Raw genomic sequence first — 19,099 nt, forward strand, 5'->3', positions numbered from 1 at the left:
ATGACTGTCAATCTCCCTCCGACTGGGGCTCCATGCAAGATCTCACCTCGTGGGGTTTCCATGATCCTAAGGAAGGTGAGAAATCAGCCCAGAACTACAGGGGAGGAGCTGGTCAATGACCTGAAAAGAGCTGGGACCACCGTTTCCAAGGTTACTGTTGGTAATACACTAAGACGTCATGGTTTGAAATCATGCATGGCACGGAAGGTTCCCCTGCTTAAACCAGCACATGTCCAGGCACGTCTTAATTTTGCCAATGACCATTTGGATGATCCAGAGGAGTCATGGGAGAAAGTCATGTGGTCAGATGAGACCAAAATAGAACTTTTGGGTCATAATTCCACTAAACGTGTTTGGAGGAAGAAAAATGATGAGTACCATCCCAAGAACACCATCCCTACTGTGAAGCATGGGGGTGGTAGCATCATGCTTTGGGAGTGTTTTTCTGCACATGGGACAGGGCGACTGCACTGTATTATGGAGAGGATGACCGGGGCCATGTATTGCGAGATTTTGGGGAACAACCTCCTTCTCTCAGTTAGAGCATTGAAGATGGGTCGAGGCTGGGTCTTCCAACATGACAATGACCTGAAGCACACAGCCAGGATAACCAAGGAGAATATTAAAATATTAACATTGACTTTCTCAGGTGTTCAAATACTTATTTGCAGCTGTATCATACAAATAAATAGTTTAAAAATCATACATTGTGATTTCTGGATTTTTTTTTTTTTAGATTATGTCTCTCACAGTGGACATGCACCTACGATGACAATTTCAGACCCCTCCATGATTTCTAAGTGGGAGAACTTGCAAAATAGCAGGGTGTTCAAATACTTATTTTCCTCACTGTATATACACAAATGAAATGTTGGGCAGAATGTACAGTAATGATAAAGATACATACAGATATAAAAAGTGCAGATGTACTGAGGAGTGAAAAAGATATAATATGTAGTATGTACATGTATTGTACAGAGGTTATATACAGTCTTTTGTTTGTGTTTGTTTTGTAGTGATTTAGCGGTGTGGTGTTGAGTTCAGTAATGTGATGGTGGATGGAAAAAAGCTGTCCCTGAACCTGCTGGTTCTGGTGCGCAAGTTTCTGCATCTCCTTCGTGATGGAAGGAGGTTAAACAGTTTATGACTGGGATGTGAAGAGTCCTTGATAATGTTGTGAGCTCTGCGCAGACATCTGCTGTGGTGAAGGTGTTCAATGGCAGGTAGTTGGGTGCCAGTGATGCGTTGGGCGGTTTTGACCACCCTTTGTAATGCTTTACGTTCACACACAGTGGAGCCTCCGTACCATACAGTGATGGAGTTGGTCAGGATGCTCTCAATGATGCAGCGGTAGAAACTTGTTAAAATCCCCGGGGACAGATGACATTTCTTGAGACTTCTCAAGAAGTACAGGCGTTGGTCCGCCTTTTTTTTTACCAGAGCTGATGTGTTCTGCTGCCAGGACAGATCCTCAGAGATGTGAACTCCCAGGAACTTAAAGCTGGAGACTCGCTCTACCTCGGTTCCATTGATGTTGACTGGTAGATGTCTCCCGCTGTTGGATTTCTGGAAGTCCACAATGAGCTCTTTGGTCTTTGTGGCGTTGAGAGTCAGGTTGTTGGTGGCACACCATGCTGTCAGATTACGGATCTCTTCCCTGTAGGCCGATTCGTTGTTGTTTTCTATCTGGCCGACCACGGTGGTGTCATCTGCATACTCGATGAAGATGTTGGAGTTATACAGAGGAGCACAATCGTGGGTGAACAGGGAGTAGAGCAGTGGGCTCAGAACACAGCCCTGCGGTATGCCAGTGTTCAGAATGAGGGTTAAGGATACCTGGTTTCCCAACCTGACAGATTGAGGTCTGTTGGTGAGAAAGTCCAGAATCCATCTGCAAGTGTAGGTGCAGGTATCCAGTTCACTGAGCTTAGTGATCAGTACAGTGGGGAGGACTGTATTGAATGCAGAGCTAAAGTCAATGAACAGCATTCTGATGTATGTGTTGCTCTTTTCCAGGTGGGTGAGAGCAGAATGAAGAGCTGTGGAAACTGCATCCTCAGTTGACCTGTTCGCGCCCGCAGTGTGGTGATTCAGGACCAGTTTCTTAAAGCACTTCATAGCAATGTGGGTGAGTGCAACCAGGTGAAAGTCATTCAGGCATTCAGCAGCTGAGTGCTTAGGCACTGGTATGATAGTAGTGGTCTTCAGGCATGTTGGTACCGTGGCTTGGGCCAGTGACAGGTTGAAAATGTCAGTAAAAACCTGTGCCAGTTGTCCAGCGCATGCTCTGAGAACACGTCTGAGCAACAGACCTCAATCTGTCAGGTTGGGAAACCAGGTATCCTTAACCCTCATTCTGAACACTGGCATACCGCAGGGCTGTGTTCTGAGCCCACTGCTCTACTCCCTGTTCACCCACGATTGTGCTCCTCTGTATAACTCCAACATCTTCATCGAGTATGCAGATGACACCACCGTATGCCATCCGGGCCAGCTGCCTTGCGTGCATCCACTCTGCTAAACACTGAATAGACATCCGTTGTTGAGAGTGAAAGTGGGCTGTAAGCAGTAGCAGAGTCCGTGGTTGGTGTAAAATGTCCTGTGCTTTGGTCAAAACAAGCAAAAAAGTGATTAAGTTCGTTCGGTTGGAAGGCACTGCTGGTTGGTTGAGCTGTAGGTTTGTAAATCATTGTAAATTGTAAATCAATAATGTAAGTTAAACTAGGATTGGGAATTGTTCTATTTACTGTTTTGAACACTGTTTCATGTCCCAGGCGCGCGCGCGCGCACACACACACACACAAACACACACACACACACACACACACACACACACATATACACCACCCCGAAAGCCATATAACCCCCTGGCCTCTTTGGTTAAGTTCACAGGGACCCTCAAAGCATAAAACAATTCACTCTCAAAACTCTGCCCCAGTACGCTTGTTTGTGACACGTGCACACACACACACACACACATACACATATATATATATATATACTGTACACTGTATCTTCTTCTTCTTCTTCTTTCGGCTGCTCCCATTAGGGGTCGCCACAGCGGATCATCTGTCTCCATACGACCCTGTCCTCTACATCTGCCTCTTTCACACCAACTACCTGCATATCTTCCCTCACCACATCCATGAACCTCCTCCTTGGCCTTCCTCTATTCCTCCTACCTGGTTGCTCCATCCTCAGCATTCTTCTACCAATATAATTCATGTCCCTCCTCTGCACATGTCCAAACCATCTTAATCTCGCCTCCCTCACCTTGTCACCAAAACATCCTACATGCGCTGTCCCTCTAATAAACTCAATTCTAATCTTGTCCATCCTCGTCACTCCCAACGAAAACCTTAACATCTTCAGCTCTGCTACCTCCAGCTCCACCTCCTGTCTTCTACTCAATGCCACTGTCTCTAATCCATACAACATCGCAGGTCTCACCACAGTCCTATAAACTTTCCCTTTCATTCTTGCAGATACCCTACTATCACAAATCACTCCTGTTACTCTTCTCCACCCACTCCACCCTGCCTGCACACTTTTCTTTACTTCTCTAATACACTCTCTATTACTTTGCACTGTTGATCCCAGGTACCTGAACTCCTCCACCTTCTCCACCTCTTCTCCCTGCAACCGCACCACTCCACTGCCCTCCCTCTCATGCACACACATGTACTCTGTCTTACTCCTACTGACTTTCATTCCCCTTCTCTCCAGCACATATCTCCACCTCTCCAGGCTCTTCTCAACCTGCTCACTACTCTCACCACAATCACAATATCATCCGCAAACATCATAGTCCAGGGAGACTCCTGTCTGACCTTGTCCGTCAACCTGTCCATCACAACTGCAAACAGGAAAGGGCTCAGGGCCGATCCTTGATGTAGTCCAACCCTCACCCTGAACCAGTCTGTCATTCCTACTGCACCCTTCACTGCTGTCACACTGTCCTCATACATGTCCTGCACCACCCTCACATATTTCTCTGACACACCTGACTTCCTCATACAGTACCACAGCTCCTCTCTTGGCACTCTGTCGTACGCTTTCTCTAAATCCACAAATACACAATGCAATTTCTTCTGTCCTTCTCTATACTTCTCCATCAACATCCTCAAAGCAAATAAGGCATCTGTGGTGCTCTTCCTCGGCATGAAACCATACTGTTGCTCACAGATGGTCACCTCTTCTCTCAGCCTGGCTTCCACTACTCTTTCCCATAACTTCATGGTGTGACTGATCAACTTAATTCCCCTGTAGTTACTGCAGGTCTGCACATCTCCCTTATGCTTAAAGATCGGTACCAGCACACTCCTTCTCCATTCCTCAGGCATCCTCCCACCTTCCAGAATCTTGTTAAACAACACACTCTCCTCACTAGTCAACACATTTCCATCTCCATCCTTTATTGCTCTAACTTGCAGCACATCCTATCCAGCTTGGTTCCTCTACCTGGCCAATCGGTACAAATCCTTTTCTCCTTCCTTAGTGTCCAACTTCTCATACAGCTCCTTATATGATATGCTGTCCTGCACTTCCTCATTCCACCACCATGTCTCTTTGTCTTCCTTTCTATTTCCAGATGTCACACCAAGTACTTTTCTGGTACTTTCTGGAGACCATTCGGGTCTCCTTTATCATTTCTGAAGTTGTTTCCCAATCATCCAGCACCTCTTCACCACCACCAAGCCCCTGTCTGACCTCTTTCCTGAATCTCACACTACAGTCTTCCGCCTTCAGTTTCCACTTTCAGTCCTCACTCTCCTCCTCCTCTTCTTTACCTCCAAAAGCATCCTACAGACCACCATCCGATGCTGTCTAGCTACACTGTCCCCCGCCAACACCTTACAGTCTCCAATCTCCTTCAGGTTAATCTCCTACATAGAAAATAGTCCACCTGTGTGCACCTTCCTCCACTCTTATGTGTATGTATGATGTAAATGTTAATCAAAAGTCAAAAGGCTTTGTGGATGTATTTTTATGTATAGTTATAGTGTTTGTATGTTGTAGTGGAAATTAAGTACCTGATTGAGATAATTTTTTTATAATTATGAAAAAACTGACTAGAATTCTTATTCGACAGTGATGTCGCGGTCCCAAACTCTTCTAAAGGCGACACCACAGCCCCAAGCTCCTCCGAAGGTGACAGGATGCCTGCGAACTCTCCTGAGGCAGACGTCTCGCCTCTGAGCTCCTCCAAGGGTGATGACGTGGACCAAGGTCCCTCTCCAGGCGACGTCACACCTCCGAGTTCCTCCCCAGGCGACGTCACGCCTCCGAGTCCTTCTCCAGGCAACGTCTCTCCTCTGAGCTCCCCTAAAGGCGATGTCTCGCTCCCGAGCTCATCTGAAGGCGACGTCTCGCTTCCGAGCTCCCCTGAAGGCGACGTCTTGCTCCCGAGCTCCCCTGAAGGCGACGTCTCGCCCCCGAGCTCCTCCGTCTGCGATGTCTCGCCTCCAAGCTCCCGTGTAGGTGACGTCTCGCCCCCAAACTCCCGTGTAGGCAACGTCTCAATCCCAAGCTCCCCTGAAGGCGACGCCTTACTCCCAAGCTCCCCTGAAGGCGACGTCTTGCCCCCGAGCTCCTTTGTCAGGGACGTCTCGACCCCGAGCTCCTCCGTCGGCGACGTCATGCGCCCGAGCTCCTACATTGGCGGCGTCATGCCCCCGAGCTCCTCTGTCGGTGGCGTCTCGCCCCCAAGCTCCTCCGTCGGTGACATCTCGCTCCTGAGCTCCTCTTTTGGCGACGTCTCACCCCGGAGCTCCTCTTTTGGCGACGTCTCACCCCGGAGCTCCTCCTTCAGCGATGTCTCGCCTCCAAACCTCTCCAAGGGTGACGACGTGGACCAAGGTCCCTCTCCAGGCGACGTCATGCCTCCGAGTCCCTCTCCAGGCGACGTCACACCTCCGAGTCCCTCTCCAGGCGACGTCACGCCTACGAGTCTTTTCCCAGGGGACGTCACGCCTCCGAGTCCCTCTCCAGGCGACGTCTTTCCTCGAGGTCCCTCAAAGGGACGACAAGGCATCCCTGACTTCCTTTAAAAGTGTCGTGATGGCTCAGATCCCCATCCGAGGGCGTCATTCTGCTTCGAACTTGCCTTGGGGTCTTCCTGGGTCTCCCCTATCCCACGGCGATGCTAACCGGGCCTCCTTTAACCCTGGGCGGTTGGAGATGCCTTCCTCTGAGTGCCCTGGCCCGCCTGCATGGGTGGGTTTTGGGGCATCGGGTGTCGCCCCTGAAGAGGGGGGGGATGTCAGCGATTCTCCTGCCACACCCCTCTTGGTAGCTGTCAGGGATCCCCCTGCCATGCCCTCTTAGGTAGCAGTCACGCTGCCTTGTTTTGCCGTGCCGGCTTTGATTCCCGACAGCTGTGGCTCATTAAGGAGATGACTATATAAACTCACTTTCTCGAGTCACAGGCTGTCGGTTTTTGAATGTCATGCTGGTGATCGCCTGGGTCCCATACAACCAGCCTTTCCAGCTGGTTCGGTCTCCCAACTCTGTCTCCATGTTGGATTACTCTTTGCCATAGGAGTTTACTTTCATTTTCCGGACATCGCTTTCCGTGTAGGATTACTCGTCCCGAGTGGATAACTCTCAATTGGTGGCTCTCCATGACTTGTGTGTGTTTTGCGTTAAATAAACTATGATTGTGTTACTTCTGCTTCTTTGTCCTGATCGCCACCCTGACCAATAGCATCAGTTACACTACACTGTAAAATATATACCATTAATTTTATGGTAAAAAAAAAAAAAAAAACAGCAGACGTTGTTGCCAAAACCTTACTTTTTACAGTTTATAACTGGCTAATTAAACAAACCTATATGCATTTAAAAAAATAAATAAATATATACCTTGGTTTGATTTGTCTTCATTCTTCTGGCACAGCTGGGTTGATGACTAGAGGAATATCGATGTACCCATTTCCATCCAGTCTGATAGACGTTAAAGATCTCAGAAAAAACTGACAAACATCAACACAACAACAAACATCTTTTCTGTTATTACAAAATTGTGAAATTATTTTTGAGAGTGTGATATTTATATTGTAATATGCATCACCTTGACCACAAGAAAGTCAGTCAGTGGTGTTTCTTTTAATTTAAATAAAATATTTCCCCATGTTCCCTAGCAGGAATTAAAGAATGCAGAAATCACTCTGAATGCTTCTGCTTTTTTGTTTAATGGTTTTCATTGTAATAATTGTGAAATATAGCAAAGTTTTCAAGAAATCATCTTAACAAAGTAAACGTCTGCATATCTTCCTCAAACTTAATAACATTTTTAGATACTGTACTTCCTCCACTGTCCTGCAGTATTTGTATTTTAAAACTGTCAGATGCTGGTGTACTCAGAGACACAGGAATCCATATTTAACCTTTAAAACGAGCAAACAAACAAATAAATATATGCCTTAATTAACAGAAACATTAGCACAATTAAATTTAAGTTGAATTTGAGAATTTGAAGTTTCTTAAACTAGAAACTTTGTTAAGAAAGAAGTGTGCAAACTATCATTTTTAAATATTTTACTTTGATGTACAGAAATTTGATAAAAGTAAACTTGTAGACTTTTGACAAGTTTCTTACAACTTCAGTACGTTTAATTCATCTTTAAGCGAAGCATTTTATTTTTTACCTATACTTTGGAGGTTTGCTTCAATATTTCTACAAAGTTGTAGATATTCCCACTCACCATGGTTCACAGTATGGATGGTTTTCTTTGGATAAAAGCCTAGATCTTTTTGTCAATAGGTTGTGCTGATCATTAAAGCCAAATAGCATAATTTATGTTTTTTACAAGGCTAGGATTTCAATCTAGTGATCACCTGCAAGAGGTGATGAAGGTGGATGACTTTAGGTACCTGGGGTCAACAGTGCAAAGTAATGGAGTGTGTGTTAGAAAAGTAAAGAAAAGAGTGCAGGCAGGGTAGAGTGGGTGGAGAAGAGTGATAGCAGGAGTGATTTGTGATAGAAGGGTATCTTCAAGAGTGAAAGGGAAAGTTTATAGGACTGTGGTGAGACCTGAGATGATGTGTGGTTTAGAGACAGTGGCATTGAGTAAAAGACAGGAGGTGGAGCTGGAGGTAGCAGAGCTGAAGATGTTGAGGTTTTCATTGGGTGTGACAATGATGGACAGGATTAGAAATTGGTTTATTAGAAAGGACAGCGTATGTAAGACAATTCACGGAGCAATTGAGAGAGGCCTGATTGAGATGGTTTGGACATGTGCAGAGGAGGGACATGGGGTATATCTGTAGGAGAATGCTGAGGATGGAGCCACCAGGAAGGAGAAAAAAGGGGAGATCAAAAAGGAGGTTCATGGATGTGGTGAAGGAAGACATGCACGTAGTTGGATTGGAAGAAGCAGATGTAGAATACAGGGGGTATGAAGACGGATGATCCACTGTGGTGAACCCTAATGGGAACAGTCGAAAAAAGAAGAAAAGCTATTAGCATATGCACATCAACATTCTCTGTGCGCCTCTACTTATTTTATTTTAATTTATTAATGAATCCAATGTCTCTGTAGTCATGTTGTTTGGGACCTGTTTATGAACTAAAGCTAAATTTTAAAAGAAAACCAAAAAGAAACCAAACGAAACAAAACTAAAAAAACCTGCTTTCGTCTGTCAGGAAATTATTTAGGAAACCAAGGCATGCAAAACAACATTTATCTATCAAACTATAGTGTGTACACTAGTAGTATGTGTTGTAAACATTTTACCTTATTTCCCTGTGTGTCTTTTTTTTTTAAGGAACAAATAAATCATTTTCAAAGAATTAAGAACTATATTTTATAAGCACTTTATTTTTAGAATTAAACAAAGAGAAAGATGACCATTGTTTTACAATAGAAATTTTATTCAATAATTGTACATTGTCATTTGTTTTAGTTCAGTATGATTTACAGTGCTGTACTGCTTGAGATTTTATCTTTCAATAAATGTTTTAAGAGCTGTAATTATTGTAGATTATGATATTTTGTAAGAATGTGTTCCAGTTTGTACAATGATGGAAGATTTAACAAAACAGAATTAGAACATAACATTTGCTAAGTTCAACATTTAAAAGGTAAATATATATTTCAGAGAATCGTCTACAACAGATCTGTATCGTGTTCCTGTAGAGGTTTCATTACGTGTACATATGTAATATCCATCTAATATGAAATTATGATACATTATCAAACTAATATGTGACCACGAGTCAAATTGAAATTTTTATGCTTTTAACTAGTGTTAATCATGATATATAAATATTCATAAATGAATAGAATTAATCTTAGGTTATTTAAGTTTCAAAAAATAACATAAAATCAGATGTGAACAATGCAGTGCAGTGTATTCTGAGTTCTCCTAACATCAGTTATTTCTTTTACGTTTTACTGCCTATGTAATGACTACAGCTATAACACATGCCACTATGGCCACAACACAGACAGATTTGATGATAGAATTCGGGCCTTGATTTGAAATAGGTGAGGGTCCTCGACCTGGGACATAATTTGTTGCTCGAGCAATGTTGGATACCTCAGACTTGGTTGACTCTTTGTCCATTGACTGAACTGCAAAGAAAAGTGTGGTGCCATTTTTAATTGTAATATTAGGCTGAAAAAAGTATTGTTCAGCAAAGCCTGACTCTTGAGGAACAAGTGATGAACTGTTGTCCAGATCACAGCTGGTGAAATTCTCTTGAAGCATCTTCAAATCGTCACTCCATCTGATTTCATAGGATTTGACTTGAAACAGAAAAACATTTAAACTTTTAGAGATTTAAAACATACTGACTACATTTTCTGAGGCTATAATCTGTACTCTGATAACTCTTTTGTATGTGTACTGGGATAGAAACTTGAATAAAAAATATCTTAATATGCTAAATGTATACACCCACAGTATTCAGATTATAACTATATCTATTTACTACCACATGTTTAACAGTTGCTATGAAACTGTGTTGAGTAGTGTAGCAAATTTTGCATAGTATTTTTATTTTTGCTTTCTTAAGCAGATTATTTGAAACTTCATTTAATTGGAGCAAGTACATTACATTATTTGTATCAATACAGCAGTAAACTGTCTTATAGCTTTTAGTAACTGATTTATCCTAAACAAGGCCAAAGTGAATTCAGAGACTATACTGGGGAACACTGGGTGAGGTGGAAACACACCCTGGAGCAATGTAGCATAGAGTCCACCTACAAGTGACACTACATATATAGTAAAAGCCTTTTGTCATATAAAGAAATATTTTTCCATTTAACAAAGTTCTAATACTTTATTGCTTCTCTAGTCAGCTAATACTTTGGGAAACAAATAGCAGACGTGCTTCAGAGAATATACTGTATAATAAACGTATAAATAAAAGATTCCTATCACTTTCAGAGCATTTTTTTCCAACTGAAAATGCTTGAGGATTAAACATTTTTAATATCACAGGAACATGACAACATTTGTTGATTGATATAAAGAAAGAAAGAAAAAGGCGAAGCTGATAAGAAAAAAAATTTGGAATAGTGCAAGGGGAAGTGGTAACTTAGTGGTTAGAACATTGGACTGTAGATCACAAGCTGTCACTACTGTCTCTGATCAAGGCCCTTTACCCCTTAGCTGGGGCCTTGACAGCCCGATCCCTGGACACGGAGAAGTGTCTAGGGAATCTGCTTAGACTGCTGCCCCCGCGACCCGAATTACGGATAAGCGGGAGAAGATGAAATGAATGAAAGAAATATTTGCTTTTATATTTCCAATCCAATTGTTAATCTGGTCCAATTGTATTTTTTTAAAGTCCCTATAACATCGCTATCTCAGTCTCATCAAACAAATTCCAGAGAATTTGAATGTTTTGCTCCTGACATTAGTGATATTACTATTGTACCATTGAACATTCAGTTCATTATAACATTCATATATGGAAAACATCCAGCACACTAAAGTTTTGCATAATAGTGGACAATTTGACTGAGTGAAAATAGAAAACAATAGGTACCATCCACAATATGTCCGGGTATATACAGACTGCCACTGTGTCTGTGGAAGAAAACCTGGACTGCTCCCTGTTGATTTTCCACTCTCACTTTTAGATTGTATTTTCCAAGCTTTAATTTAGTGAAATATCTTGAATAGATCCCATCATCTTTGAACACATCAGCTCCTGTAATAATGTACATGAATACATGCTATTTGCCTAATGTTTCATTTAATGTTTGATTTAATTATTCCCCAGCAATTCTTATCGTTGGCAAATAAACATTTTTAAATTGTTACCTGCTCCATTATCAAAGAGTTGAAGTTCTACTGAGTGCCCAGTATCTGATCTCAGGTTTGCCCAAACACTGGCCCCCAATACAGGATTATAATTCTGACTGACCTCAGCCAACACAACCATGGGTTTGGTTCCATCACTGGTCTGCTGATCCATTCTGGCTGTAACTGTGACTGGGTAAACATCTTCATGAGCTGCCCGACTAATTACTGTTAAACCCATTTGTTGTGCAGATGTTTCTTTATTGAAGAAGCTGTACCTCCAATTTCCTGGCTTCAATGCAAAACAGGGAATGAAATTGAATTGCATTAGTATTTTTTTGTTGTTAATTTATAATATTGTGTTGTGATACAAAATTCTTTAAAATAACCTCTGCAGTTCCTGGAATAGTGAAAGTGATTGTGTTTGCACTGTCAGTGATGTGTCTCTGATCGTAAACCACACCACTTGGTGACACTATATTCACAGTTGGTGCACGTCTTTCATATATTATTGTAAAGGTAGTGCGGTTTCCTACAGACCGGTCAATGGGAACTGTTCCATTAAACCAATCTATAACGTCGGTTCCAGTGCTTTCAAGCTGTTAAAAAAAGTAATAAATATTATGTGAATACTCTGACTTGTGGTGATAAAATTTCTTGTGGTGGATGTGCGTCACTAACCTGAATGGGCTGTGTGAAGGAGTTTCCATCATACACTGTCAATGAGGAAAAGGCATCCACGAGCTGGTTGGAAAGTATAGATTCTTCGGCTACGATAAACTTGCCATCTAAATGAATAAGAATCCAATTCTATTGTTATAGAATGTAATGCAGCAACAGTAGTGCAGTGTTATTCAATGCATGTATGTATTTACTCTGCTCTAGATTTAGAGCTGAAACTATAAACTGTGAAATGATAAAAACAAACCAGGTAATATATCAAAATCATTATCGATATGCAATATCACATTCAGAGAATCTTACCGGTTTGCTCTGCCATGGTTCTCAGTATATTGTCTGCACTTGGGCCAAAAGCTAAAGTGTGAATAATTGCACCACTTTCAACAGATTCCTGCAAACAGTCCTGAACTTTATCAGATGCTTGCCCATCTGTCAGAAAAATAATTTCATCTCCTATTGTTTGTCCATCATCGGTTCGAAGAAGCTGAAAAGGAAAAAGAAATAGTCATTAATCACAATACACAGACCAGTGTGACAGTGGAATTTAATTCACTTAATCTCTGCAATGCATAAGATAGTATTAGATATTTGTGTCTCACCTCAAAGCCTTTTCTGAGTCCTTTACAAATAAATGTTCCCCCATTTGCAACTGTTGGCAAGCTATTAATTAGTTTCTGTCTTGTGGTCGGTCCATCTATTTTTGTCAGTGGGCTTAGTATTTGAGCATCAGAACTAAAAGTCACCAGACCCACAAATTGTTTTTCATCTGTTATTTGATTTAAGAAAATCGTAGCAGCTCGTTGTTGTTGACTTATTCTCAGCCCCTTTAAAAAAACAAAACAATCAATTATTACCCATTATCTAAAAGCACAAATATGTACAGAACAGTTTATTTTACACATTTTTATTGAAGGTTTAATTGTAATTTTTTTCATTTAACAAGTGCTGTATCGGGGAATGTTCTCAGCATATTTGCTGGCCAACTGGCACAAGTCTTTACCGATGTTTTCAGCCTGTCACTGGCCAAGGCCATGGTTCCCATATGCCTGAAGACTACAACCATCATTCCAATGCCCAAACATTTAGCTGGAGAATGCCTGAATTTTTTTCGCCTGGTTGCCTCCAACACAGTCTCACAGCATTTTCTGGTTTAGTCACCAACTTTAATCTATTGATTTGTGTTCATGGACACAAATTTTCCTCTTTTAAGTCATTTAGCACAACTGCCTCCATCTGGCTCCGTCTCCATAGCAATCATGGATCATGGGAAATGCTGACAAAAATGCTAAAGGTAATCTTTTTCCCCATTTTTATCAGAGAATAAGAAGAAATGATACGGTAAGAATAAGGGTTATAACGTAATAAATGTGTGTCTCTAATTAATGCAGTCTTCTTTTGTTAACTGGGAGAAAATATTTACTGTATTTTTGACTGGAAGAAACCACTGACGATGGTTTATAATAGCAAGTAGTTTACTGAATATTAAGCAATAAAAACAAGGATAAAATCTCCCGCTTAAATAATGAGTTATGGTGCTTGAAGATTAAAAATCAATAACAAATAAGAAAAAAAAAAACTATACAGCGTCTGTGGTATACAGTGGCAGTAAGAAAACTTTAGTGGAGGCATCAAAAATGCTTCCTATTAAAAATACATTACACAGAAAGCCGTCCTCAGTGACACAAAAAAAGGGGAAAATTCCTGTCTATGAACACGGATCAATAGATTGCTATAATCAACTCTCATGACTACGTATATCACAAAATATAAAAGTGAGATTGGGCTGTTGCCTCAGAGCAGGCCAACCACCTACACTGGACTCACAATATTTTACCTTCACCAGAACAGGTTGACACAGGAATTTCCACACCTATTCATACAGCCCTCAACCACCTGGATAGGAACACCACAAATATATATCGGAATGCTGCTTATTGACTTTTAGTTCTACGTTCAATACAGTCATCCCCACTAAACAGGCAACCAAGCTCAGTGACCTGGGTATCTGCACCCTCCCTTGCAGATGGATTTTGGACTTTCTCAGACTTTGTTCCTTTGGCAATCACACATCCTCGACCCTCTCTCTGAACTATGGCAACCCACAGGGCTGTATTTTAAGCCCACTACACTACTCCCTGTTCATCAATGATGGCAGTCCACTTGACAACTCCTACATCTTTATTAAGTGTACAACAACAACGAATCGGCCTACGGGGAAAACATCCAAAGCCTGGCAGCCACCAAACAACCAACCTGACCCTCAGTGCCATCAAGACTAAAGAGCTCATTGCCTTTATATTTACTTTTTGTAATTACTCAACAGCTAATGCAAATTTTTCACTGCCACAGACATTATATTTATTTGTTGTACATTTATCCACTTATATATGACATGCTGTACAAAAATGTTCATATTTATCTGTACTTCTCAATTTGCACAATTGCTACTGTTTGCAGTTCTGGTAGATGCTAAACTGCATTTTGTTTCTATGTACCTGTACTATCCATCCATCCATCCATCCATCTATTTTTTTTATTGTAACATTTATATGCATATAAACCCAGAGCCACATTTTGATGTAATCATTAAAATGTCTTTTGTTTCTTTATTTTATTTTAACATACTTGCATGCTTCCAGAGACATCAAGGACAAGACAGATGACCCGGATTCCCCTCTGCATGACTTTGAATGTTGGAGGTGTTGGTACAGATGACAAAGGATTCAGATTGCGAAGGGCATCTTTGTCAACCGAGTCCTCAAAGATTACTGTACGTGTTGCTTTTTCACACTGTTTGTTCTGTTCATTGGGGGCTTCATAGTTATGTTCCTTCTCTCCACAAAAAGCTTTTACCTACACAGGAAAAAGTGCAGACCTCAGGGTAAAAATTGAAAAGCAACTTTGTTGACTAAATCCTGATTTCAATTGTCTGCTTGTGTTAGCATTCATATCTACACTACAATTAAAGCCTTTGCGAAAAACTATTTAAAACAATTTGAACCATGGCGATACTCACTGATAACAAGCTTTGCATGAACATTATTGAGGCCTTTGCATTTTGCATATATTCTGGAAAAAATTCACAACTGGATGTGGGTTTGCCAGATGCATCATTTTGGCAAGGTTTTGGATTCTGATTATTAAGTTCATACCATTCACCAGAAATCTTATCAGTACACCTGAAAATAAAATATAACACATTACCGACAACTATTCTGGCAATGTGCATTTATGTGTAATAACAATATATGGCCATTTATTGACAATGATAAAACCTTGTCGGTTGAATCTGACCAGCAGCAGACAAGTAAAATGGTTCTCTTGTATTATATTCATCAAATACTCCCCATCTGAGGTGAGCCCATTCATGCACAAAAACCCTTTCTGAAATGAAAAATATGTATTTGTCAGATTTTGCTACAGAGGAAGGAAAAAATTAAACGTTTGATTTAGTCAAGGTAATCTTTAAGTTACTGATCACTGTTGAAGAAGACATTAGTATGTAAGATAAAAAGTGTGTGTGTCAGGGATGACTAGCAGGAGGGAACAAATATCTGAAGGAAGGATGGAAGAAAGGAATGATGTCTCAGGATGGAACAGATGTCTCAAGCTCCTGGGTGGAGAACAGTGAAGCTTAAAAAACCTGAAAGGGGAATGTGCAGGGACTTTCCTTCTCAGTAGGCAATAGGTGTTGACAGGCAATTTCCATGTACTGTGGAAGGCTGGAGAAGGGTGGCCAGAAAGATCAAGGCATTCAGGTCAGCTGGAAGTTCCCGGGCAGCCAGTTTTTTTCTTCACCTGGGCAGAAACCACGGAACGAATGTGTCCAATAAGGCGGTGTGATCCCACCTGCAGTCAGTAGCATCAATGTGAAAGTCGCAGCGTACTTAACCGGTTGCCCTGTAAAGAAGACAACAGCAAGTGGGCGGCATCCTGCTGAGGACTAGATGAACCAGATACCTTGCAGACTTCCACGGAGAAGGTGATGAAGGAGGAGCAGTGGGAAGACAGATTTTTCCCATTCCATGGTAGCACACCGCAGGGCGGCCTATATAATACTTATAAACACTTTGTTTCCGGCACTAACAGGGGTTCATTCCAAACGTCAAAAAAAACAGGGAGTGAATTGGGCGGGTCCGAGAGTGGGGGCGTGTCCGAACTCAGTCCAAGGAAGAGACTTGGGGAATAGAGCAGATGGGGGGTTGTGGGAGGTCAGGGCTTTCCATGAAGGGGAAAAGAAAGGCTGGAAAGTCAGACGAAGCACGGAGCCAAACTGTGTGTGTGTGTGTGTGTGTGTGTGTGTGTGTGTGTGTGTGTGTGTGTAAGACCTTAAACCTTACCTCTAGGTCCATATGGTTCAGAAGTATGGTTGTTTAACAAGAAATCGGGGGTTAAATGAATGTATTCACCCTCACGTCCACATCCTTCTGGTTGATGAGTATATGGCTCATTACCATATTGTGAAAATGAATCGTCTATTCTTATTTTGCCCTACAAATAAAATGTATAATTGGTTCATAACTTACATAATTATATATTGTGTGAAAATAGCATGTATGTAAATAAAAAAAGAATAATAAAAAATTTACAAAATTTAAATAAAACAATTTATATATATATATATATATATATATATATATATATATATATATATATATATATATATATATATATATATATATATATATTCCACACTATTATTTATTGTGTGATAACAGCATGTGTGTGTGTATATATATATATATATATATATATATATATATATATATATATATATATATATATATATATATATATATATATATATATATATATATATCTCACACAATAAATAATTGCACAGTCAGTAAATTAACTCCACAACCTTTACAGTGGAGCAGAACCATTTGGGAACCCTGCAGAATTTTCTATATTTCTGCATAAATCTTACTAAAAACATTATCAGATGCACAAGCACAAATCCTTAAAAATGGGCAAAGCAAAGCCAGTCAAAAAACCGAGAAAGAAATATTATAAGTGCCTATAATTACACCATTACCTATTTGTGAGTTGCAAAAAAATTGTGAAACTCGAAGACTAGCAGTTAATTTGAAGGGCATTTTGGACTTGCATGAAAATATGATGTTGTTTTAGGTCATATGCAGAAATCTTGATTTATGCAAGAATATGTACAAAATTCTAAAATGTTCATAAAAAATGTTCATACACAAGTGCCACTGTGTACTGCATATTAAATCAAAACTGAATGAATATTGTACCTTTTTGTAAATTTCTGTTGTTGCTTTCTCATACTTTCCTGATGTCCAGTTTGGTGGTACCAGTATTTTCACTTCCTTGAAAAACACCTTGCGGTCTAAAGCTTCAAAAAGATATTCTGATCCACTGATAAACATTTTCTTTGGAGAGAGTAGAAAAAAATGTATATATGTAAGGAATCTATGCATGTAAATAGATATATGTAATTAATCTTTAAACAGCTAACTATTTTTAATCAACAGAGACTATTTTAGATATTTTTTTAAAAGCAAATACAAACTGTTACTTGTTCCTGTTACTCTTTTTTATTCCCAGTGCTATAACATATTCCTTCACTTTTTTACAGATAATTAAATTTTATTTCATTTTAATGTCCTAATAAAAATATAAAGACTATATTGAACACTATCAGGCTAGTGAAGACAACACACAAATACAGGATTGCAAAGACAGTGGATGAAAGACAGACAAGGAACAATTTTTAACAAATAAAAAATAGTTTTATTTTAACAGCATATTATTGCAATGCACAAAGGGGAGGAACAGATGAATTTAGGGAGGAGGGCACCTATGAAGGAAAGGAGACATGTGTCAGGATAAGCCTCATTCTGGATCCTCAAAAGCACTGCATCAGCACCAGAGTGAGGACTTGAACACCTCAACATATATCAACTTTTAGAAGTGACCAAGGCCAAAGAACCGGGTCATTTGCAAACAATTTAACAATTAAGTTAGCTAAATCTTTAAAATTAGATAAAGATGGTGTCAAAAAAATATAATGTAATGGTGCTTTCATCACAAAAATATATGCTGATTTTAATTATAATGAACTGTTCCCAAAAAAAAAAATAATAAAATAAAAAATAAAGTCCAAATTCTCTTTTGTTTTCTGTTCCTTTTTTTTTGTTGTTGTAATTTTGGCATGATGGTGTTGGTGGTGGTGCTGAGGAGGAGGAGGAGGCCAGAGGAGGTTTTGAATGTAAATTCTTATGTTCAAATGATTAATTTAAGGTAAGTTAAACTAGGATTAGGAATTGTTCTATTATTTTGGCCTGGTTGAGCTTAAAGTCTTAAATATAAAGTTACCATAATTATCACTACATTTACTTTGTTTACTACACAACACTTTCTGTAATTCTCTTTTTCCACTTTTACTTTTCTTTCACAATGTATATCACTTTGTGTATAAATAGGTTGCTTGGCTTCTTTGAACTTAGGGTGGTAGGTGAGTAACTCAGTCAGACATCATAAAATATATATCTATAACAAAATAAAAAAATTGTTTTTGCATAATTTGAGGTGATTGCTGAGGTATTGTTTATGAAGTATATTATGGCTAAATAATTTTATTTCATACAATATAAAGGATACATTTACATTGATAGCATTATCGATGCAGAATAAATACATATTTTAACTTACAAAACCAAATTAACAATTAAAACGGTTCCAAAGGATTACAACATATACATCAATAAATAAATAAATACCTTGATTTGATTTAGAAGTTCTTCATTCTCTGGTACAGCAGGGTTAATGACAACCAGAATATCTGTGTACCCATTTCCATCTAATCTAATTGTTGTTGCAGATTTCAGTGCAATGAGAACCACCACCACAACAGCAAGCATTTTTACCATGACTGCACCTGAGGAAAGGAGGAATAAGGTTTGGTTTTATACTGTCTCTTACCTCATAATTCATTGCGCAAAAACAACAATTTCTAATTAACTTTCAAGTCAAGTCAAGTCAAGTTTATTTCTAAAGCTATTTCACAACAGACATCTGTCTGTTGTGAAATCGCTTTACAGAAATCAACAGTCAAGGTGAATGGTGTGTATTTATATCTGATGAGCAGACTGTGGCAAGAAAAAACTCCCTTAGATGTCATGAGGAAGAAACC

General features: G+C 39.9%; 1 protein-coding gene across 1 annotated transcript in view; it reads right to left on the reverse strand.

The window, feature by feature from the left end:
- LOC310730086 (calcium-activated chloride channel regulator 3A-1-like) overlaps positions 1–18,844 on the reverse strand; it is a 35,513-nt gene extending 16,669 nt beyond the window's left edge. The window contains exons 1-3 of the mRNA XM_083548855.1: positions 18,687–18,844; positions 17,199–17,336; positions 16,281–16,431 (exon numbers count right to left, since the gene is read on the reverse strand). Coding sequence (XP_083404981.1) covers positions 16,281–16,431; positions 17,199–17,336; positions 18,687–18,836 — 439 coding nt within the window. The 5' untranslated portion in view covers positions 18,837–18,844. The remainder of the gene's footprint in view (positions 1–16,280; positions 16,432–17,198; positions 17,337–18,686) is intronic.
- Between the last annotated feature and the right edge of the window lie 255 nt (positions 18,845–19,099).

The sequence above is a fragment of the Silurus aristotelis genome, assembly GCF_946808225.1.
Source record: "Silurus aristotelis genome assembly, chromosome: 8".
Classification (NCBI taxonomy): Eukaryota; Metazoa; Chordata; class Actinopteri; order Siluriformes; family Siluridae; genus Silurus; species Silurus aristotelis.